At 42.4% G+C, this 23,743-nt stretch overlaps 1 protein-coding gene across 1 annotated transcript in view; it reads right to left on the reverse strand.

Annotated features, from left to right (window-relative positions):
• Positions 1–23,743, reverse strand: part of CSMD1 (CUB and Sushi multiple domains 1) — a 2,292,800-nt gene that overhangs the window by 740,025 nt on the left and 1,529,032 nt on the right. Inside the window, exon 10 of the mRNA XM_019488443.2 lies at positions 13,318–13,439. Coding sequence (XP_019343988.2) covers positions 13,318–13,439 — 122 coding nt within the window. The remainder of the gene's footprint in view (positions 1–13,317; positions 13,440–23,743) is intronic.

Genomic DNA, 23,743 nt, shown 5'->3' on the forward strand with positions numbered 1-23,743 from the left:
CAAGTGTGCCACAGGATAAGACCCCTGAATCTTCAGAAGTGGTAGGGGTTCAAACCTGCAGGACAATGGGTAACATCTGTTTTGCCCACTGAAGCAAATAAGACATATCCCAGCATAGCTGAACAACTTCATTTGCTGATGTCTGCTTACAGCCGAAATGGCGCTGAACAAGAACTTTTTTGGACTAGACATCTTATGTTTTATTCTGTCTATAAAGACACTGATTCACAATAATAAATACTACAATGCAATATAGAGCATTATACACAATACATTTTTAGTTACTGTTAATACTGCTGTTAGCTAAGTAACTAGTGCAGTGAAATTATACTGGGACACCACTGGTTGAAGAGAATTTAGCAGACAAACATTTAACAGTGTATTGCTATAATGAAGTTTTAGAGTTAATCCACTGCCATCTGTCTTCATTTTGATAACCCACTCGATCAGTCACACCATGCAGTTCCCTCCTAATAAAGATCCTATTCTGGTTTTAAAGCAGATAAGGGACCCTATCTGTACTGAAAAGTTCGCACAGAATTTAAGGTCCTGAGCCGTAGCTTCTTAAAGTTGCTGGAAATCTCATTTAGCTTTATCTGAAGCAATTGGAAGAGAGAGTGCCAAGAAAGATAACTCTTGAAATAACTTTTTTCAATAAAAAAAATAAATTGAAGGACATTATTTTGACAAATAAAAACTGTAGTTTCTCTGTGTGTACATATATTCCACATAGATGATCCAACAACACATCAGCTTTTTAAAATGCCACACACACATTTTTAAGACTGTGTTAGATGTTATCACATACAAAAAAAAGAACCCAAAACCAACAATATATAACATAGGAAGGATGAAAAGGTCTGGTAGTACAAGGAAGAGTGGGTATTCCTATGTTAGACACTTTATGACTCTCTTTCCTTACAAGCTCACTTATTAATGAAAATGATAATATAGATAATTAACATGCATTACAACATAAATAAAACTGATTCAGATGTATGTGCAAGTGCCCCTTCAACAAACTCCTGTTTTTTAATTTACTTAGCAGTTTCTATTGCACATGCCAGGCGCTCCATGCCCTTTATTCCATCATCCTTGGAAACTGAGGAATTATATTCTATTTTCCCTATTAAAAAAAGGATTAAGAAAAATATTGAGCTTGTGTGGAGCTCTCCACATAATGGAACATGTAGGACTCCAGTTCAACAGATCTATAATCCCCAATCTGACAACTTCCTAATCATTTACGACACTCTCTTCACTTGTTTATTAATGATCAGTGGCAGAATTGCTACTTTTGTACCATAAGAATTAAGAAAAAGAAAATATTGAAAAAGGAATGTGAAGTATGAGTAGGATATTTGGATAAGAGAACAGAACCAGAACATAAATGACGAAATGGATGAATGAAGGTAAATGGAAGAACAAACAGCAATATTCCTAAATCTAGTACTACATACCCTAAGAATGATGGGAGTTTACACCAACCAGTTCAAATCAGCATTTGACCAATGAATTTAGAATTTTTATTTTAAACAGATAATTTAATTTTTCATGACAGAGACAAGATTACCTGAACTATGAAGTGGAAACCAAAGAACCACTACTTCACTGTAATTTCTTCTGCTTTGTGTTGCTGGCAGACTTTTTGTACCTATTAGAAGGTCTATATTCCTCATCTATCATGGGAGAGAGGCTCTAATGGGAAATAGATAGTCCATCTCTATAGATCATTGATGGAGAAGATAGAGAAAAAGGAGATGGTATCGGAGGATCAGAGGCAGGACACCTTGGATCATTAATTATTTTTTATATAATATCTAGTCAATTGGATCTGTAGAAGGAAAGAAAGTAATTGCCAGGGCTCTTTTCATGACCCATCCTATTAGTGTTCATAAATCCAATTCAGCTGAGTAATTATGACAGGAGACAGGGGGAACAGAGCTACAAAATGGAAGGGGTGAAAAAAACCCAGAACTGCCAAAGTTATACAAGCATGTCTAAATGTGTTGAGAAATTGTATTTCTCTAGGTCACTTTAGGAGTATCTTCCAGTTATTCTAATCTTTTCTCAAGCATCTTGCACTGGTTTCAAGTAAGGCTGGCTAAATTTCTTATTTTTTTCTGTGATATTAATTTTGAGATCTCCTTCTATCAACACATAGTACAACTAACTTCTCATTGACTTCAGTGTCAAAGACCAAGGTTACAACTAGGCTGCCAGTCTATATTTTTCTTCAAATGAAATTTATTTTTCACCTGTTCTTTCCCATCTGTTAAGCAAAGTCTGTTATACAATACACTGTTTACAAGTAGAAGTAGAATTCTTCTGTTTCCTAATTTACAAATCAATTATGAAAAGTAATGAGCTATTTTCAGCAATGTAAATATTACAGGTTGCAATGATAAACACAATAGATCAAAAGAAAGACAGATTAGCACTGCTTCAGAAAGCTCTGTGGAAAATCCATTCACTTGAAAACCTATACACACAAAATATACAGGGATGTGAAATACGTGGATGAAAAATTAAAAAAAAACAAAAAACTTTATGATGAACAGGAATTAGGGTAAGGAGCATTTCTAATCCATGTATAGATATGCAGATACTTAAGCATACCACAGTTTGGGGCTTTACGACATTCATTTCAATTTCTGAACATAAACAATATAAACATTCAGGGTTAAAATAATTATGCTGTCCAATTGAAACAAAAAGTATGTTAATGGAAAATACTATTTTAAGAATACTGGACACGTCTATACAAGATGCTTAATGTGCAATAGCCTTATAATACTGTGCAGTAGTATTATAATACTGTGCAGTAGTATGCCAAGCAAAACCTGTGCTAATATGCTATTGCATGGTAGCATTAGGTAACTGCACAGTAAGCATCACAAAAAAATCATGTGCCAGCACTAGTGTGAAGTAACACAAGTTACTATGCAGTTAGTTAGTACTTAATTAAGCAATAACTAAATTAAATGCACAGTAACTACTGAGCATTAATGAGCGTGAGGATGCACCTACTAGCAACAATTCCATTTCTTTCATGTCAGCATGGAATGTGAGTATCCAAATTGTAAATATCAAAACATACAAATTGTTAATAATACTGGAATCAAAAGGCTTGTTTTTTTGTTTTGTTTTTGTTCTTCTGTGAACACTGATAACTCTGCCTTAGTTTCTTCTATGCTATATCACTGTTAAACAAAAAACAACTCTGTTCTTATACCTAGAATTATCTATCAGATGAATAGGGTGCATCCAGACAACCGTGCACATGCAGTTCATGGCTCTGTATACCCATCTGTGGCAACACAAACCACACATGCTGCACATGCAGGCATTCACCGTGCTGCTAATTTGCAGCATGGTTTGTTTTTTTGGCACTGTGAGAATCTGGTGTCAAAAACACCTGCACCTGAATAAAATGGGGCAGCCATAGGTGGAAACAGAAAAAAAAAATTGGGAGGTGCTAAGCATGTGGGCACCCCCAACGTGGGAAAGTCTGCAGGGGAGAGGTGGGGTGGAGGAGGGGGAATGGGGCTGGGGCTGGGAGGGAGCTGAGCTGAGTTGGTCCCAGAGTCATTGTCTGGCACTGGCACCAACAAACCCCATGGCCTGGCACCAGCCCCAGCCCCAGCTGCACACTGGCCCTGCACAACCCAAGGGGGGCCCAGAGTGGGGGGGCAGAGCAGATCCAGCCTCAGCTGCACTGCTGGGCTGGAGAAGACAGAGCCCCCAGGACCCCGGCACCCCCCCCCCCCCACCAGGGCCTGCATAGCCAGGGCAGGGAGTGGGACAGAGCCGCAGCTCATCCAGGGGGGTGCAGGGAGTGGGTGGTGGCTTCTGCCACTGCATGCATCCCAGAAGGTAAGGGGGCACATGCCTCCAATCTGTGCGGGGTGGAGCAGGCAGCTGCTGCAGGCTGGGGCTGAGGTAGTGCCAGTCTCTTCCCAGTGTGGGGGGCCATGCTACGCTAGGGCAGGTGTTGGTGGTTCTGGAAGGGGGCTATGGTGAATCTTGGGGTGGCTGCAGCTTCCCTCCCACTTGTAGCCTCCCTCCCAGCACCACTGCTACCTGCCTCCAGCATAGCACACTCCCCCCTCCCCTGCCAGGAAGAGCCTGGCACAGCCTGAGCCACAGCCTGCAGTGGCAGCCCACCCCACCCAACCCTCCACAGATTAGGGGCACATGCCCCCATTCCTCCTGGGGTGTGCACAGAAGCAGGAGCCGTGGCTCAATCCTGCACTGCTGCCTGGATAGCACTTACCCCTCCCCCTGCCCAACTTCTGCTGCAGCCACTGGAAGCCCTTGGCTGGGCTTCCTTGTGGCTCTATCTCTGCTCATATTTGGAGGGGCTAAGCCATGTTAGCCCCTCCTTCAGCCACCTATGAGGGTGGCACATGTGGTGGCAGCATGCACCACCCAAAAGCAGAGCTTAGGCAGCCAGAGTCACACTCTGGCTGCTGACTAGTCTCCACACACCTGGATTGGTGCTGCTGGAGCCCTGGGATGCTGCCAGGGCCCCAGGTAAGGTTGCTGAAGCCAGCAAAGGTGCTGAAGCCAGCTTCCCCTACTCCATCCAGGGCAACTTGTAGCATGCCAGGTATTCCCAGTGGACAAGTAGCATCAATGACAAGTGGCAATAAATGACAAGAAAATATGCAGATTATAATGCCAGGGGTAAAGTAAGGCACAAATCAATTTTATGGGTTTCATCAACTGAAAAGTACATGTGATTAACACCCTCACACAACTAATCCCATTGTCTTCAATAGGGCAACTCTAATGAATAAATGTATGGAACATAGTACAATCAAATTTTTTGTTAAGAGAAAAAAAAGTTTTGGGAAAGAACAGAATCACAGAATTCACTTGATATCCATGCTTTGCAGTGTGCTGCAAGACTATTTCTAAGAAAAACCTGTAAATGGGACATACTTTATTTAACAGATCATTAAGCCAAGAATTACTGCAGTCTATAGTGACAAACAATCACATAATCCCTAACCAGTCAGAAAAATAATGTGCTAGACTAGGAATCATCACCAAAACTAACACAGTACCTGGCCCTCTTACAGATATTACTGTTGAAAACTAGAGCCCTAGTGTCAACTAATGTTAACATGGAATAAAGAAAGCAGCAGGAACTCCAACAGTCAGTAAGCCTTAGGAAAAAACTGCACAGCCAGGAGGAATGAACTGAAGCAGCAGGCAACAGGGTCATGTTTGGAACTTACCAGAAATACTGTATGAACAACAAGAAGTGGATAATAATAACAGATCAATAAGACTTCTGGAGAATATCCAAAGGTAACATACACTAAAAAGTGAGATAAAGCACGCTAAGGAAAAAAACCCCTCCCAAACACCTCAAGAATTACCAAGAATTTATATCACCAAGCAGCAGTCTAGATGAAGAGTCAGAAGAACACTATAAAATGCCTATTTGCAAGCAGCAAAGTTCTAATAAATGACTCAGCAGGATAGCGATCAGCAGGTACAGAAGTGGGACCCAGAGGAAACAAATCAATGGCAAGTGAAGAGAAAGTAGTCTTCAAAATAAGCAGAGCATTAAGAGAAATACCTTTGAAGAGGGAGAAGAACAAGTTTAAGTTAGCATTTCCTGTTGAACAGGAAAAAGGACAATAAATATAAGAACTCTGACAATTATGTGAACAGAGTTGGCTGAAAATCACTGTTACTGTTTAAAGGCAAATTTGCTATTTCAAAGTAAGTATTACATACTGCTTGGAATGGTAAGTTAAAATATCTTCTTTTTATAAAAATGGGAACATGGAAAACTCACTGTTCATAAATGTCAAAATGTTTCATTTCAGCATATCAAAATGTTTCATTCAGTATTAGTTTGTTTACACTGGGCACCTTCACTACTGCACATTAAGTTTAGTACCTGTGAGATATTACATAAATGCACAGTAGTCAGCACTACTGCACAGCAGGGCTGTATGAAGCTGCAGTTGCTGATTTGATTCAGAGGAGATTTGGCACAATTCGACAGTCAAATCTTCAAATCTGAATTGAATCGGGGGACCAATAAAAAAGGTCTGAATAGATTCAAAGCCTCTGAATTAATTCAGAAAAGATTCAGAGAGATTCAGAGATTTGGGTAGTCCCTGCTCACCACCACAGGGAGCTGGACCCGGACTTCATGCTGGTAAGTAGAGAGTAGGGTGGGTGGGGGTAGGGACCATGGGGGCACCCCACTAGGCCCCATCCCCTGCCTGCTCCTTCAACCCCCCTGAGTGCACCCCAAACCCCACCCACTCTCCCAGTCCTGTCAATGGCTGCCCTGTCCAGCCCCAGTGTCCCAGCACTTAAAACAAAAAAAGCCTGACACTCACCAGCTGCTGCAGTGGGCATCAGGGCCTCTGGGGGCTTGTGGCAGAGTGCCCCCCATGTAGTGCAGGGCAGTGGGAAGCAGTGGGGATTGGCCCCTTGCCTGGCAGGATCCAGTGAGTGCAGGGATTTTTTTTTTTTTTAAGTGCCAGGACACTGGCTGTGTAGCCATTTATGGGGCTAGGAGGTGGGGGGGGGGGAGAGTGGTAATAGGGCCTGTTTGGTTTGGAGATTTGGCCAATTCAGCGGCAGCCAAATCTCTGAATCAGATTCAGCTGAATTGATTCGGGACAGTGATTCAAATCACTGAATCAAATCACTCTCCCCCGAATCAGCCAAATCCAAATCCAAAGTGAATACTAGCTGCTTTGCACAGGCCTATGCACGGTACGCTAATTTTGCTTAATGCTTAATGCACAATACGTTAATTTTACTACACATTAGTGCATAAAGCATGGTTTTTGCCATGACATGCTACTGCATAGTAGAACTAATCTACTGCGCAGTAAGTGTCTCATGTAGACGCCCCCACTGTCATGTATCTTGGGCTTCCTAGGAGCTGCAAATCAAGTTTCTCATGCCCGTATTCTGTTCTATGATATACCATGACCAAATGAGTTTCCAGAGGTTCTTCTACTATTTGAACCAAGGGAAAGATTGTGATGTATCATATGAAATGTAGTTCAACTGCCAAGGCTAGCCCATAGTGAGGAAGAGAAGAAGGAAAACCAAAACTAGTTTTCAGGCAATATCCTGTCAACTAAAGCAAACAGTTTAATGTCAAATGACTAAAATAAAACATTTAGATTAGGTTCAACAAGCCTTTTTTTTCTTTTCTTTTTGTTTAACTGCACTTGGAGTAAGTCCATCTAGGAACAAAAGTTGATTTGATTTCCCTGATGGAAAAGGAGGGGTGGAGGTGTGTGTGTGTGTGTGGGGGGGGGGGGGGGGGGGAATGACACAACATCAAAAGTGTTTTGAAACTTCATTTTCCATTGATGGACAATTCCCAACAAGCTCAAACTGTTAACAAAGAAAAGGCTTTGGTTTAAATGGTAAATGAAATTATGAACATAAAGTGAATACAATACGCTTAGGAAACTTTCAGGTCTCTCTCATTTAAATGTGCCTTTCTTTCTTTTTTTTTCTTGTTTGTTCTGTATGAGCTGTCCATGGGAAATGTTTCCCAAGACAAAGGAATTAGGAATCAACAAAGGCTTAGTTTGTAAAAAAGGGCAACTGAACTCTCTGAGCCAGCCAAACTGAACACATTTCAGAGGCTAATCATATTTCATTTACTGCCTATATTCCTTACCATGAAAAGAAAGCAAATAGTATAGGTGGTCTGGGACAAAATTTTCAAACAGTGGCAGAAAAGGATCTAAATCCATATTAAATCCATTATAAAATAGGCATCTCAATTTTCAGAGGAGCGGATAGTTTCCATTTCAATCTATGTTAGTGGGACCACTAGGTATCTCCATACACCAACAATCAAATTCACATCTTTAGATTCCTAACAATAGAAGCATGATAGGTATTCAATCTATAGAACTCCCCATTTCTAAATACACTTTAAAAAAAAATCTAGGACGGCAGTAAAGAAGAAAAAGCCACATTTCTGTCAGATATCCTATTAAATTAAAATAATGGCTGATTGATATATTTAATTAAGGCATTTGGCAAACCAGATTCAGTAAGGCAAAAGGCATTTGGCAAACCAGATTTAGTAATTTTCAGATACAGGTGCCTATATATCCCATTATCAAATCTGTTTTGACTTTGGAGACACCCTGTGACATGTAGAAGGAATATATGTCATTAAATGTTTGTCTTCTGATCAGGGCTTCACATGAATTCAAAGCCACTGCTATATTTCTAAAACGCATTTTTTTCAAGCCCACTGCTAACAAAACTCATACGGAACAAATATATGTTTTGTTTCTTCAATACTCAGCTTTTCTAGCAAGTGACATCTGGAATAAGAAGAGTTAAAATCCTTCTCATCTTTTATAAATTGCACACCACATATTAACCCATCCATACATATCTATAAATAATGTGGCTGTAGGAAGCTCAGAATCCTGCCCTGGTACTGCTCTATTCAGAAAGTATCAGTAGTACCTTCAGCAGTACCTGTTTTACTTAAGTGCATAATTATGGTTAATGTTTTCTTGCAATTGATAACAATTAGGAGTCTACCTCTCCTTTGCTGTCATAGGGCTACTGGACACTATTTCTGAGAGCCAAGAATAGTAAGTGGTAAAAGAAGACTGGAGATCCCACCTCAGCATAAGTAGGTGCATTTATCTTAGAAGCCAGGTAAGCTACAGAGTTTTTTATGAGATATCTACTACAGACCCTATATCAGTGGTACTTAACCTACATCCCATGGACTGAATCTGGACTGTAGAGCTGTGTCCTACAGCCCATGGGACTCCCCACAGGTCCAGAAATTTGGCAGGCCGAGACAGCAGTATTTACTGCCATGGCTCTGGGCAATTAAGGCTCCCAGAGCAATTAACATTGCCACTGCTCCCTTGCTGTCAAATTTCTGGACCTGTGGGGAGCCCCATAGGCTGGATTATGTGGCCCTGGGCATATCTGCAAGAGAAATTTACTGTGGTGCTGACTAATTAGCTCTTCAGTAAAGCATCATCATCTACATTTCCGGTGCTATTAGGCTGGAGTACATGAATTAACTGCACCATAGGATAGTACCACACAACACAAGTACTATCCTATGGTGCAGTTTACTGTGCCATAATGCACGTGTAGACACTGACCAGGGATGGGAAGGACACAAAGGTGCAACAGCATGGGGCTGACTGCCAGCTAGACCTGCACTGTTGTAGTCTGGTGCCTCAGCTAATCCCTCCACAGCATGTTGAGCCAGGTTGTAGCAGATGCAGCCTGGCAGGCTAACCCCCAGGGGCTCCCTGCCAGCCAGGGCTAGTCCACCCTGGATCAACATGCTGCAATTCCAGGTACATGTGTAAATGCTGTGCCCGGGAGCAATAAACTCTGGCAAGAACTGTGTCCAGGTTTAATATATCAAATTAATTTCACTTGTAGGCTCACCCCTTTGTACACTGGATTGTGCTGATGTGTGGCATTGAACTAGCATGAAGGACTGGGTTACAGTCAGCTCCAGTCTTCAGAGCCAAGCCAACATGATGGATCACATCAGCGGTACAACACTAATCATTCAGCACATGGGGCCAGACAGGTTTAGTATCACTTCCCTAAACCTATGGAAGAGTAAAGGTTGTACTATGTATAGTAAATCAATCTATTTCACTTTTTGCAAATTAGTAACCTCTTGTTAGAAGAGTATACGAAGTCTTTGGGTTGTGGGAAAGAGTCTTTGCTTTTTATCACTGAACAAATCTGAATTGGTTACAGTGAACACAGCACACTCTGCATGGTTTAGTAAATAACATCCCAGTCAATGCTATTCTACACTCTGGGCCCACCTACACATGCCCCTGACTGCACAGTTGGTACTCTGCTCAGCTAAAGCAAGTACTAAATGACTGCACAGTACTCACTGGTACTGCACTGTCCCAATGGCGCACAGGTCATGTTCAACCCTACTGCACAGTAGCAACGAACTACTGAGCAGTAGTCGATTGCTGCTGAGCAGTAGCGGCTGTGACACTACATCGTGTCACCATAGACTCTCATGTAGATTCACCCTGTATTATGGTAGCTTGTCAGATTTAGCTTTAGTTGCACCTATTTGAGTGGTGAATTATATATATATATATTAAACTTTTCTTTTATATTCCGACTTATTTAACTATTGCTTAATTTTTTGTATAGCCTCATTATTTTTTAAACTTTTCTTCCTCCTGTATCTGCATGGTCAGCCATAGCCTTGAGTTCACTCTCATATTGCTTATTTCTTATCTTATCAAAGAGAGAAAGGCAGCTTATGTTTTAACATTATCAACATAGGCATATATAATGTAAGTCTTGTTACTAGGTCAGATTAACTGAATTTAGAATTAGCCAAGAAAGTCAGAAGGATGACATGATTGGATATGTTAATGAAGGGTGATAACAGGGGACCAATTGGATAATCCCAATTGCAGAGACCTTGGAATTTCCAGAGCTGATGGACAGACCAAATTAAGAGTCTGAGGCATGCCCAAATTAAGACACCGATAAAAGACCAAATTAAGATGTGTGCATGTGATGGGTTTGTTGTAACAAAGGAATATGCTGGAAGGATACAGCATTCTAACAGGATGAACAATATGATGATCACAGGGAAACTAATCAATGGTACCCAGAAATGAAGAGTCATCAGAAGAGCAAAATGAAAGAAAAAGCATAAAAGGCGGGTAACAAGGAAATTAGGTGTGTGTTGTTCTCCAACAACATTCAGACTGAAACATCACCCAGAGATGACCACCCTTTACTTTCAGGAACAGATTTGCCACCAATTCTGTAGTACAGTTACAGCAAATGAGACCATTGAACTAAGTGTTTTTTCTCCCTCTATATATAGAAGTTATTAAGATAACATTTAATGTATTAATTAAAGTTAGATTTTAGTTAAATTGAACTGTATGAGCCATATTCCACATTAAACTCTGGGTTGATTACGTTTTGCTAATCATTTAGCACCATGGGTGTGTAACAGCGGGCATGCATCTACACACGACACTTTTTTGTCTTGCTATACTGATGTAATGTCCAAGCAAAAACTGTAATCCCCAGCTATGTCGTCATAGAGACACGTTATAATACATTGCTACAGCAGTATAGTGTCTAAAAATAACCGTGCGCTGTGCGCAGAGTACAGTATGGGCATTACTGTTATGGACTGTTACTGTGCTGTCTTTTAGTACTTCCAAAAGAAAGTACTAACTGATGGTGCAGTAACAATGGTGCAAAAGCAGCACATGTAGATGTGCCCAGTAAGTGTTAACCTTTCAAAGTAAAAAGGTTACCTGTCTATATATTTATATCTTGTTCATCACAACGGGTGATAAATTCAACAAAAAATAAAAAAAGAATTGAGTATGCTACAGAATCAGCCTGTCAAGACAAACAGTTCAAGGAGATATCATGTGAGAAGTACCTTCCATTCACTAGTAGTTTAACGTATTGTAATGTGAATGTAATGTGTGTAAGAGTAGGAGGAACCAGGGGGTAGCTTGTAGAGCTGTGCTGACCATTAATTTGGACCATAACTCCCTGAAACACAGGGACTGGAGGGGCAAGGGAAAAAGGAAAAGGAAGCTTGAGGCTGGAATAAGGCAAGAGAGAGCAGCATGCAAGTAGAGCCTAGCCAGTCTTACATAGAGCATACAGTGGAGCTGGAGATCTCACTGGCTTGGTCAGCCAGGACTGTGGACTTAAGAATCTGGTCTCAGACTTAGGGGAAGCTCCAGGCAGCTGTTTCAGCACTCTAGGGACTAAAGGCTTGTTTGGAGACTCCTCCAGAGGTATGGGGGAGGAAATCAAGGTGCTAAGTATATGTTATCACAGTACCGATATTTATCTTTTACCTGTTCCCTCCCATGATGACCCTAGTGACCAGTGAGAGTCCGGTGTTGATCAAGCTCTAAGAGCCCTCCCTTATTTTTTCAGCTACCATGATTTGAGGTACTGGGTTGACCTTAGAAAAGGAAGCTGCCCAAGGGTCCTAGAGTGAGCCTCAATTTATCTTTCTTTCAGCACATTCCAGTTATCTCAATAAATCCCCCATGTCATGTGGAGCTTTCTTTACCCATATTTGCCCCCAGGACATGCATTTCCTTGTGGGCTACTCACAGCCACCAACCTCTCCTACAGCTGTGCCCATGCCTTGCAGCTGTTAACCATGACATATCTCAGTGGGGCATTCAGCTGCAATGTTCTCATGTCTTCCAGTCTCTCTACCTTTCCTAATGTCTGTCTTTCATGGGTGATGGGCTCCTGGCCCTCATTTCTGTCCCTCTTGGGAGTCGTTCTTGGGTGTGGGCTCCTGGCCCTCATCCCTGCTCCTCTCACAATTTGAGAAATGAAAGAAGCTAAAAGTGTCATTTCTTTCATTTTGTGGAGTCTCAGAACAGCAGAGACTCCCCATGCCTGAAGAAGGGTGACTGCACCTGAAAACTTGCCAAGAACTTTTTTTTTTCTAATTACTCAGTTGGTCTAATAAAAGTTATCACATCTACTCAAAGAATTCTGTCTGCCTGCCTATGTCCTTAGACCAACATGGCTACAACCAAAAAACCCTGCAATCATAAAAGTGTTTTTATATATCACACATTCCCTACCTTACTTCAGTTGAGATATTCAATATTTTAGTGCAACAAACATAAAATCAAATAATAATAAACAGCATATTCATATACTTCATATTCCTTCCCAGTTAGTGGTCTGAATCTGACTTATACTGAATTAGAAAAAATACTTTGCATAATGTTACAGTGTAATAAGTGTGCCAGATTCTGCCTTTTGTTTGTGCTATAGTTATTCAGAATTATGTACCCTTAGGAAACAACACTGTTTAAACCTACATTTATCATGTGTGGAAATAAAATTACAGGAAGTGAAATATTACGATAACTGTGGAGTAAAAATATAAAAATTGAAAAAATGAAGCTTTCCTCTGTTTTTTTTTTTCTCTCTCCATTTTAAGGTTCCTAAATGATGAAAATGTGCAATGTATATTTACAAAATCATAATTCCAATAGATAATTTACAACAATCTATTATGATATTACCCCACCCCCCGCCCCACACACACACACATTTTACAGGCCAGAAAGAAGGTTTCTGTTTCTAAGGTGACAAAAGTATGAAATATTTTCAATGCCTTTCAGATCTTACCAATTCATGGTTTCTCTAATATTCTATATTTATCATTAGAATACTTTGAAGCTAAGATACCATGGCTTCCTTTTTCCAATATTCAGTTGTTTGAAAAGAGAGAGAGATTTAAAGGCATACCTTTTCTGGATCTATTGTTGTGATAACCCACACACAGTGTGCATTGTCTTCATACTGAACTGGGTAATTAGGTGATGTGATAATTCCACTTGGTCCACGCAGGTTGGAACCACATGTTCTAGCTAGAAGACCAACATAAAAAGTAAATTAGATTTTGCAGTGCAAAGTAATTTTGGAGAAATTATTTTCAAAATTGCTTTACTATTAATAACCTATTGTAAAATAATGAATGTTAATATATACTCTATAATAAGCTGCTTCTGAAAAAAAAATAGCTAGAATCATGAAATTCCTTGAACATGACTTGAAGTAAAAAAGGTAAAAGTACTTATCTGTAAAAACACAACAAAAAACTTATCTTTTAACAGCAAGCACCAACAAATACATATCTTTATTCTTAGGTGAATTACTAGCATTACATTATATTTTTGGAGACTTTTGTTCCGAGAAGGCCACATAGGAAAGGCAAGTGCTGTCATTGACCACTGTGCAATACAGATGGCCCTTCATGATTGTTCTACTAGGTTCTGGGCAAGAGAGAAGAAAAGTTGGAATGTGAATGTACTGCTCCATGTAACCTAGATTTTCATGTTCTCCCAGCCTCTCCACCCCCACCCCGCCAATGATAGGGGAGTGAAAAAAAGACAGTAGCCTCAGATATGGGAGACTTGTATTTAATTCTGTGTTCCAACACAGACCTCCACTATTCTTGGGTAAACTCAAAAATCAATTAAGGATTTTTTCAAAATTTCCTAAATGACGGGCACAAATAAGTCTAATTTTTGAGAGTGTCTATGATCAATTTTTTCAGAGACTCCTAAAACAGCTATGTACAGAATATTCAGTGAAACCAATGGAAGCTAGGTACCTAGGTTAAGTGGGATTTTTATACATGCCCAGAAATTTACCCTCCCAGAGAAGAGCCATAATCAGCATGCTACAGAAGCACTTTTCTCTTGTTTGTGCTTCTTCTGGCTTCATGACTCTTGCTATCCTCCTGCCTCTACCCCACCTCCACCCGCACAGCTCCTACTCCTGTTTCCAAAGTGCTTGACTTTAAGAGGAAGAGTAGAGAGTGCCCTCACATTAATTTGAGTAATAGATTAATTTTTAGTGCACTTTCCTGGGAAGTGGAATATAGGTTTAAATCCTTGTCAGGTTGAGGAGGGCCTAAAATCTGTGTGCTCTATTTCCTGGGTAACTCCTCCAAACATAAGTTATTGGTCAAAAGTGGATGACACTTATATGTATAGGTAGCTTATACAAATATGAATATTAGCAAGCTGTCTAAGCTTCCTGGGTTTAAAAACGGAAGTGGTCAGATTTAATTGTACCATGATAGGACTGCTATGAACAGTAATATGAATTAGAAAGAAAAACCACAGGTAGCAGTTTGGTATATGCCCACTGTACCATGAACTGTGGTTTCTTAATTACTAAAAATAATAAATGTAGAATCATCAAGTTTTAACTATCAAAATTTTGGTCCCAGAGTCTAGTAAACGTAGTCATAAAAACTAATTGTGGCTCAATTGCCTTGAATAGCAAAAAATTAACATTTGATGTAGCCTTGCTTACATTGTAGCATATCTTCTTTAGAATTCTAGCTAGATTTTGGTTTTGCCCCAAAGGGGATAAAGCTTGTTGTGCATGAGAAAATTCATTAACTTAGCCAAAAATTGCTTAATTGTCATATACATATACATATACATAGACATTTATATATGACAAGCAATTTTTGGCTAAGTTAATGGATTTTCTTATGCTTATATATAACAAGCTTTATTCACAACAAACTTCGGCTAAGTTAATATATATATATTTGGACCCAAAGTTATCTCATGTCTCTTCCAGCCTCTCTACCTTTTCAAATCTCTGCCCTTCTTGGCAGAGGTATATTTCTAAATTAAAATGTATATGCAAATTCTATATTTAAAATTCTAGATTTTTTTTCATGTGCCTCAAGCTTTAGAAATTTGCACCTTTAAAATCAAACTACCGTGGTAATTAGAAAAGTTGTGAGTTACATTTAATTATAAAATAAAATAATGAAATAAACTCAGGGGCAGATTGTATCTTTTAGTTACTGGTTATCATTTGAGGAAGTGATAATTTGTATCTGCAGTTTAGCTCCTGCAGCAGGCACCCAGGGGAAAGCATGTCATGCCCTTTCTCACAAGAGTGGAGTTGTGTGTCTTGCCTTAGAGCCAAACAGTTCCACTATCTGATAAGGGGGGAAGAGTGGGCCAAGTGTCATGTCTTCCTGATCTTTCTGGGACAGCATACAATCTAGCTGTATATGAATTCATAAAAATAACAAAAGAGCACAGTCTGAAGCCAAAACTATGACTGGAGGCCTGCTTAAAACCCAAGCCAAAGCAAAATGCCACCGCTTACATATTAAGCAGATTCTTGCCGCAGGTGCATTATTCCAATGGTATTAAACCTACAGAAAGTACCACTATAATCTGGGACAGAAGTTCAATAAACCAGTTTAACCTAAATCAGTTAAGTCTGATACTACATCCACAAAGGTCTATCTTAAACTGGGTTTGGCCATTTTGAAAGGAGTCTATGTGCACTGAACTTCTCTTCTGTTACAGGTTTAAACTGGTTACAAAAAAACTTATACCAGTGTATGTATAATTTCTGTCCTCAGCCTAGACTGGAACAGATAGTAGCCCAGATTATTTACGATGAATAGGATTTAGCTGCAGACCAGATGTTCTTCATGACAGTTCATCAACTTTGAAAAATCACTGCCTGCATTTGTCAGCCATAATTCACATTCATTCACTTCTCAGACTCAGGGCAAAATTCCATCTTCCTCTCCCAGACTTTAGAGGATGGCATGGGCTGAGGATTGCAAACACTTATGTTTATCTTAGTTTTGTCCCAGGCAATGGACATCTATGTGGCAAAGTGTGATGAGCAGTTCTTTTTATTGCATTTTTGTTGTGTAGTTTAATTTATATGATGGGCAGCCAAAATATTGGTCCTTTGAAAGGTCAAGCAGTTTGCCTGTCTTTGTCTGTATAAATAAATAGATTTGGAAACCATCAGGAAGCTGGAGCCATTTTTAAAGAAAGGTTGTTTGCATTCTACCTTTTTATCCTGTTTATTCACAAATACATGCCAGATGCACCTGGCTTCTTAACATCTTAATTTCAACTAAAATATCAGTAACCTCTGCACAATTAAAATAACCAGAAAACAAACAAAAACATTCTACAGCTTCACAGACACTGTCTGTCACCTGACCCCCAAAGTGCTGCTCTCTATTTGAGGCACCCACAGCACATTGATCTTTATTTTTAGAAGCACATTTAAACAGATTATTTCCCCTTTCATTCTGAATTATGTTACTTTTAAAGGACTGCACTAGGTAAAATCCTTTTGCTGCTGATGTGGTGGAAGTAGAGAAAGCATGAGGGGGATATTTACAGATTTGCATAAGCATGGAAATAATACAGAGACCAAGTTCGATTTAAAATGTGTTTTAAAAACAAATGTTAAGAAAGTCCAATGGGAACGTCTAACTTGTTTTAACAGAAAAAAAATCTGAAACTTCTATGTCCTATGGAAAACACTAATAAGAAGTGTGGGACTGATAAAAAATAGCAACATTGTTTGAAATACAACAGAAATGTTGGATTTTAAGCACTTTGAACATAGATTTCACAGAGCAGAGTAATAAAGCACTTCCTTTGGAACATACGGACTACTTGATGAATTCAGAAATGAGAACAACCTGAATGATACTGGCAAACTGTGGTAAACCAATAAAATGGCAACAAAGAAATCAAAGGCAATATGAACGTATTATACAAAAGGAATTACTGAGATTTTTATTTAGAGACAGGATTAGAGTGCAACCTATACTACCCACTAGTAACCCAGCAGTACCCTTAGGAGTCACAATTCCTGTTCTTTTCTGCTGCACTGGCCAACAAGTTGGGCTTAGGAAAGGAGTGGAACCAAGACTTTGTCAACTTTCCAACAGTCTCGAGCCAAAATTACTTCAGAAGCCAAAATGTGGGTATCCCACACATGGTTATAATTAAATTCTTATTCCCTCTTCCTCTTCCACTTCCCCCACCCCCCATGGCTGCTCCCGCCCACCTAAGCTCATTACTTTAAAGAAAAGCCCTGGTGCTCACTGGGTGCTACCAGGTGGGGGGAGATACCCACTGCGCCCCACTGTCCCATGCTGCATGGGGGTCTCGGCATGAGCCCCCTCAACCCTCTCCTGCTCCCCCCACAGCTGCCCTGCCTGCTGGGGCTCTGGTCCTCTAAGGAAAAAAAAAAGCGGAGAAAAGCCCCGGGACTCCCCACTCCTGGTACAGCCTTGGGGGCTCGTGCAGAGCCCCCATGTAGCAGAGGGCAGTGGGGATTGACCCCACCAGCAGGAGCGATGTGTCTGGGGCTTCTTCAGGTTTTTTTTTTCTTAAATGGCCAGAAATGGCCCATGCAGGGCACCTGTGGTGGGGCTTGGGGAGCAGGATGTGTTTTGAGGGCTCATGCAGAGCCCCCAAAGCAGTGTCGTGCAGTGGGGGGCAGTAGGGATTGCCCCCCACCCACCAGGACCTGCTTAGCCAGGGCCTTTTTTTCTCCTAAAGTGCTGGGAGCTGGGGTGGGTGGGGCAGCAATTGCTGAGCTGGGAGAGGGGTGGGGGATGGGCTGAATTGCTGAATCAATTCACTGTCCCCTGAATCGGCTGAATCCGAATCTGAAGCAAATACTAGCCACTTCCCACAAGCCTACTGGCCACTTCATGCCAAGATAACACAGATCCATTCATTAGATCAGGGTCCTACCCCACAGCCAGCTTCCTACCCACCTGACTGTCTTGCACTTAAGCCCACAGTCTTCCAATTTTGTCATGAGAACATTGTGGGATACCAAACTGAAAGCTTTTTGGAAGTCAAGGTATATAAGGTCAACCTGCTCTCATCCAGGTGGTGAGTCACCTGATCGTAAAAGGAGATGAGGTTGGTAAGACAAGGCCTGCCTGTAAAGAAGCCTTGCTGGGCTGTCTTTCAGAATCCTACCTTCTGCAAGCCTACCACACATAGGCTCCTTAATGAATTTTTCCAGGATTTTCCCTGGGATAGAAGTTAGGCTAATTGGCAAATAGTTATCCGGTCCTCCCCACTCCCCTTCTTAAAGATGGGCACAGTATTGGCCCTCTTGCAGTCCTTGGGTACCTCCCAGAGTGCCAAAAGTTTTGGAAGAGATTCACCAGGGGTTCTGTGATTACTTCAGCCAGCTCCTTCAGCACTCTCAGATTAAGTTTACCCAGTCCTGCTGACTTAGATGCATCCAATTTCTTTAATTTATCACACACCAGTTCTATAGCAATAGTAGGAAGGTGGTCATTTGAACCCTGCTCAGTCTGTACCTTAGCTGGCATGATTTTTCCCCTGGCCCAGTGAAATACTGAAGCAAAGTAATCATTCAGGAGTCCAGTTTTCTCTTGAGTGCTGGTAAGTAGCTATCCTGAATTGTTAAGCAATGGCCCCACACTCCCATTCATTTTCCTCCTGTTCCCTACCTACCTAAAGAAGTACTTCTTGTTGTCCTTGATTCCCATTGCTTATTTTAATTCAGTCACCACCTTAGCTTTTCTAATCTAATCCCTACATGTGTGGGTCATTACTATATAGTCCTCCTTGGGGGCTGTCCCTAGGTTCCATTAACTATACACCTTTTTCTTCCTTCTTAAGAGTGCTATGATTTCCCTGTTTAGTCAAGACGGCTTCCCAGAATTTTTGCTAGATTTCCTCCACATGGGAATGGCTTTACTTTGCGCTCCAAGGATCATATCTTTTAGGAACGCCCACTCTTCATGCACTCCTTTCTCCTTCAGCCCCTGGTCCCACTGGACATTCACTACTAATGACCTGAGCTTGTTGAAGTTTGCATTTTTGAAGTCCCAAACTTCAAGCCTTCTATCCAATTTGTCTACATTGTGATGGACCATGAACATAATGGTTTCATGGTCACTATCACCCAGGCTGCCCTCTATGTTTAAATCAGTCACCAGGTCATCTCCTTTGGCAAGGATCAAGTCTAGAAGAGTTTTTACCTCTGGTTCAATTAGAAATGCAAAAGGCCCAATCAGATCATTCAGTAGATTTCAGTGAAGTGAATATACATATACACATACATAAACACCCCCCTCCCCCCCACATACATATATAGAGAGAGCAAGAGTGAGAGTGAGCAAGAACAAAATTGGGTGTGTCTGTGTGTGCATGTGTGTGTGCATGCACATGTGTTTACACACACATATGTGTGTGTGTACGCGCGCATATATACATAGAAAAGGTACAATAGGATCATTGTATCTAATAGGATCATTAGGAGATTTCACTGGAAATGAAGCATTGCTCTTAACATGAAAGTTTATCTAGTTTAATTTTAAAAGTTTCAACCAACGGGACTTTCACCATTCAACTTGGGAATCATTGTATAGCATAATAGATTTCACTGTGGGAAATTCTAATATTATAAAAGGCTTAGTCTGTCTGTCTATCTGTCCATAATACTCCAGGCCAACTGTGCATGCACCACCGAGGTGGGGGATGATTGGGTGCCCTCCTGGGCTGTGTGGGCTGAAGCTTGTGCCACTGCTGGAGACGTTTTGTGGCAGGGAACATGCCCCAGACACACAAGCAGAGGGCCTTCCCCCATACCTCCCTACCTGAGAAAGAAGAAAAAAATCATGGTGGCAGCGCTTCCCACCACCCAGCCCTGACACCCCACAGAACAGCCTGCAGGAATGGAGTGGGGCCACAGTGGGAGCATAGGTTGGTGGGGGCATGCTGGAGCCAAGAGGGCAGGCTGAGTCTGGGCTGGCTGGGAGTCTGGGCTGGCCAGGGGGGCAGGGGTGGGCCAGGAGTGCCACAATGTACTATGCAGAAAGACTGTTAGTGAAGGGGGGGCATAGCCCCCCAAAATTCACTTTACCCCCCATAGACACCCCTCCCAGCACTGCCACCCACACAAGAGGCACAGCGTAATGCTCCTGGCCTGAGCTGGCCTGGCCCCATGTGTAGCCGCAGGGACACAGCCCAGCAGCAACTCCCTGCCAGTCTGTGCAACAGGGCCAGGAGGAGTGAGATGGATCAGCAAGTGGCTGGGGGGACGAAGCAGGAGGAAGCAGGGGAGAGGGCTGCCTCAGAGTGAGGGAGAGTGGGGGAGGGGAGGTGATTCTGTGAGGGGAAGGTATGTGGCTAGGTGTGTGTGTATGCCTGTGTGCATCTCTGTGTGTGCAAGTGTCTGTGCGTGTGCAAGTGCATGTGTGTGCATCTGTGTGTGCAGCACATCTGTGTGCATATGCATGCATCTGTGCTTCTGTGTCTGTATTTGTGACTGCATCTGGGTGCACGTCTGTGGGTTCGCATGTGAGTGTGCACATCTGTGTCTGCATGCATGTATGTGTCTGTATTCATGGCAGGTAGAGTGTATTTGTCTCTGTGTGTCCACATGCAGGCCATGAGTAGAGTGTGCACCCACCTGTGTGTGTGTGTGTGTGCATGTGTTTGTGCATGTATGCGTGTGTGCATGCATCTATGTTCATGGCAGAGAAAGTGTGTTTATGTGTCCACGTGCAGAGAGTGAGTGAGTAGAGTGCATGCCTGTGTCTGTGTGTACATGTGTCTGCGTACATATGTCTGTGTGTGCGTATATGCATGCACAAATGTGTTTCTGTTCATGGCAGGAGGGAAAGTGTATCTGTCTCTGTGTGTCCATGTGCAGAAAGTGAGTAGCACGTGTACCCATCTTCAGGTATGCGTGTGTCTGTGTGTGCGTAGGTGTCTGTGCATGTGTCTGCATGTGCGTGTCTATGTGTGCATATGTGTGTGTGTGTCTGCATGTGTATGTCTGTGTTCATGGCAGGAGGGAGAGTCTGTTTGTTTCTGTGTTCATGTGCAGAGAATGAATGAGTAGAGTGCATGTCGATCTGTATCTGCATGTGCGTGTGTGTGCATGTGCATGTGTGTCTATCCATGTGTCTGTGCATGTGTATGCCTGTACATTCATGCGCCTGTGAGTACATGTGTCTGTGTTCATGGCAGGGAAGGTATGTTAGTCTCTGTGTCCAGTGCAAGAGTGAGTGAATAGAATGCACACCCATCTATGTGTGCATGTGTCTCTGTGTGCATGCATGCCTGTGTGTGCATGTGTGCCCATGCATGCATGTGTCTGTGTTTATGGCATGGACAGTACGTTTTTCTCTGTGTGTTCAAGCATGTGCATGTGTCTATGTGTGTGTCTGCATGTGCAGGTCTGCATGCATGCATCTGTGTGTGTGTGTGTGTGTGTGTGTGTGCGTGCGTGCGTACGTGTGTGTGTGTGTGTGTGTGTGTGTTCATGTGTCTGTGAGTAGATGTGTCTGTGTTCATGGCAGGTAAAGTATGGTTGTGTCTGTGTGTCCACGTGCAGAGAGTGAGTGACAGTAGAGTGTGCACCCATCTGTGTGAACACCTGTGTGTGTGTATGTTTGGCCATAGCGTGGATGGGGGGTTAAGTAGCAGGGAGAAGAAGCAGGCATGTATCCCCTCACCCCAAGCCCAGTAGGGTCCACACAGCCTCCCCTGCCAGCACCAGGAAGGGAAGGGGCCTCCCCCTGACCTCTCTGTAGCCCAGCTCCCATGGGGGCAGGGGGCCTCCAATTTTGTGTTTGCCCAGGGCACCAGTAGACATTAAGCTACCTCTGAAGGGGGTGAAGTGGGGCTGTACCCAGAGCGGTGCGGTGGGGACCGGGGCATTGCATCGCCAAACACAGGGTTCCGTCCCCACCTGCCCCCATGGGAGCATTTCCTTGTATCTTTCCTAGTATATTTATTTCCTAGTAATTTCCTAGTATCTTTATAAATGCTTAGCCCAAATGCCAGTTTTCACACTGTTTCCACTTCACTATCTATATTACATGTTTCATAGACATTATGGCTGGAAGGGACCTCAGAAGATCATTGAGTCCAGCCCCCTGTCACAGGGGCAGGAAGTCAGCTAAGGTTAAAGGATCCCAGCAAGATAAGCATCCAGACGTTTCTTAAAAGAGTCCAGAGTAGGTGCTTGCATCATCTCTGGAAGGAGTCTATTCCAGGCCTTGGGGGCTCAGACAGTAAAGAAGTTTTTTCCTTATGTCTAGCCTAAAACAGTCTTGGAGGAGATTGTTACCATTGGACCTTTTCATCCCTTAGGGCTCTCTGGTGAACAGCTGTTCCTCCAGATCCTGATGCAAACCCCTTATATACTTATAGGCTACCACCAGGTCACCCTTGACCCTGTGCTTTTCCAGGCTGGAGTTCCATGGCTTCCAGCTTCTCTTCATAATTGGAGTACAGCTTCACTTCAATTGGAGTGGTGCATCCAGTACTGGGCGCCGCACTTTAAAAAGGATGTGGCCAGCCTGGAGAGAGTTCAGAGGAAGACCACCCATTTGGTGAGAGGGCAGCAGGACAGGCCCGATGAGGAGAGACTGAGGGACCTGAACCTATTCAGCCTTGGCAAGAGGAGGCTGAGAGGGGACCTGGTGGCTGCCTACAAACTCATCAGGGGAGATCATCAGCAAATAGGAAGAGCCCTATTCTCCCCAGCACCACCTGGGGTGACAAGAAACAATGGTAATAAGCTGATGGAGAACAGGTTTAGGTTAGAGATCAGGAGGCAATATTTTACAGTTAGGGTGGCCAGAATCTGGAACCCTATAGGGAAGTGGTACTCACCCCTACTTTGGGCAAATTCAAAAAGAGGTTAGATGATCACCTGTCTGGGGTCTTGTGAACCCAGCATTCATTCCTGTCTGTGGCAGGGGGTCAGGCTAGATGATCTGATCAGGTCCCTCCTGACCCTAGCTACTATGAAACTATAAGGCATGCTCTCTTGGCCTCTGTTCATGTGTGTGGCTTTCCTCTGGACTCTCTCAAGCTTCTCTACATCCTTCTTGAATTGTGGAGCCCAGAATTGGATGCAGTACTCCAGCTGTGGCCTCACCAAGGCTGAGTACAGCAGAAGGATAACATTCTGAGATTCGCTTGAGAAGCATCTATGGATGCAAGCCAGAGTTTTGTTGAATTTACCAACTGTGATCTCGCATTGGTGGCTCATTTTTATCTTGTGGCCGTCATGACCCCCAAGTCCCTTTGGGCCATGGTGCTAGCAAACATAGCACTGAGCCTATAAGTGTGATGTGGGATTTTTTTTTTCCCCCTGAGATGGAGTACCTTGCATTTTTCCACTTTGAATGTCATCAGGTTTTTATCCACCCACTTTCTAAGCCTATCAAGATCAGCATGGATCACCAGCCTATCTTCATGTGTGGACGCTGTACCACAAATGTGGCCGGTCAACTTCTGACACCAGTGTCCACATCATTAATAAAGATGTTAAAGAGTATAGGTCCAAGTATAGGCCT

This window comes from Alligator mississippiensis, chromosome 1 (genome assembly GCF_030867095.1).
Source record: "Alligator mississippiensis isolate rAllMis1 chromosome 1, rAllMis1, whole genome shotgun sequence".
In the NCBI taxonomy this organism is placed as follows: domain Eukaryota; kingdom Metazoa; phylum Chordata; order Crocodylia; family Alligatoridae; genus Alligator; species Alligator mississippiensis.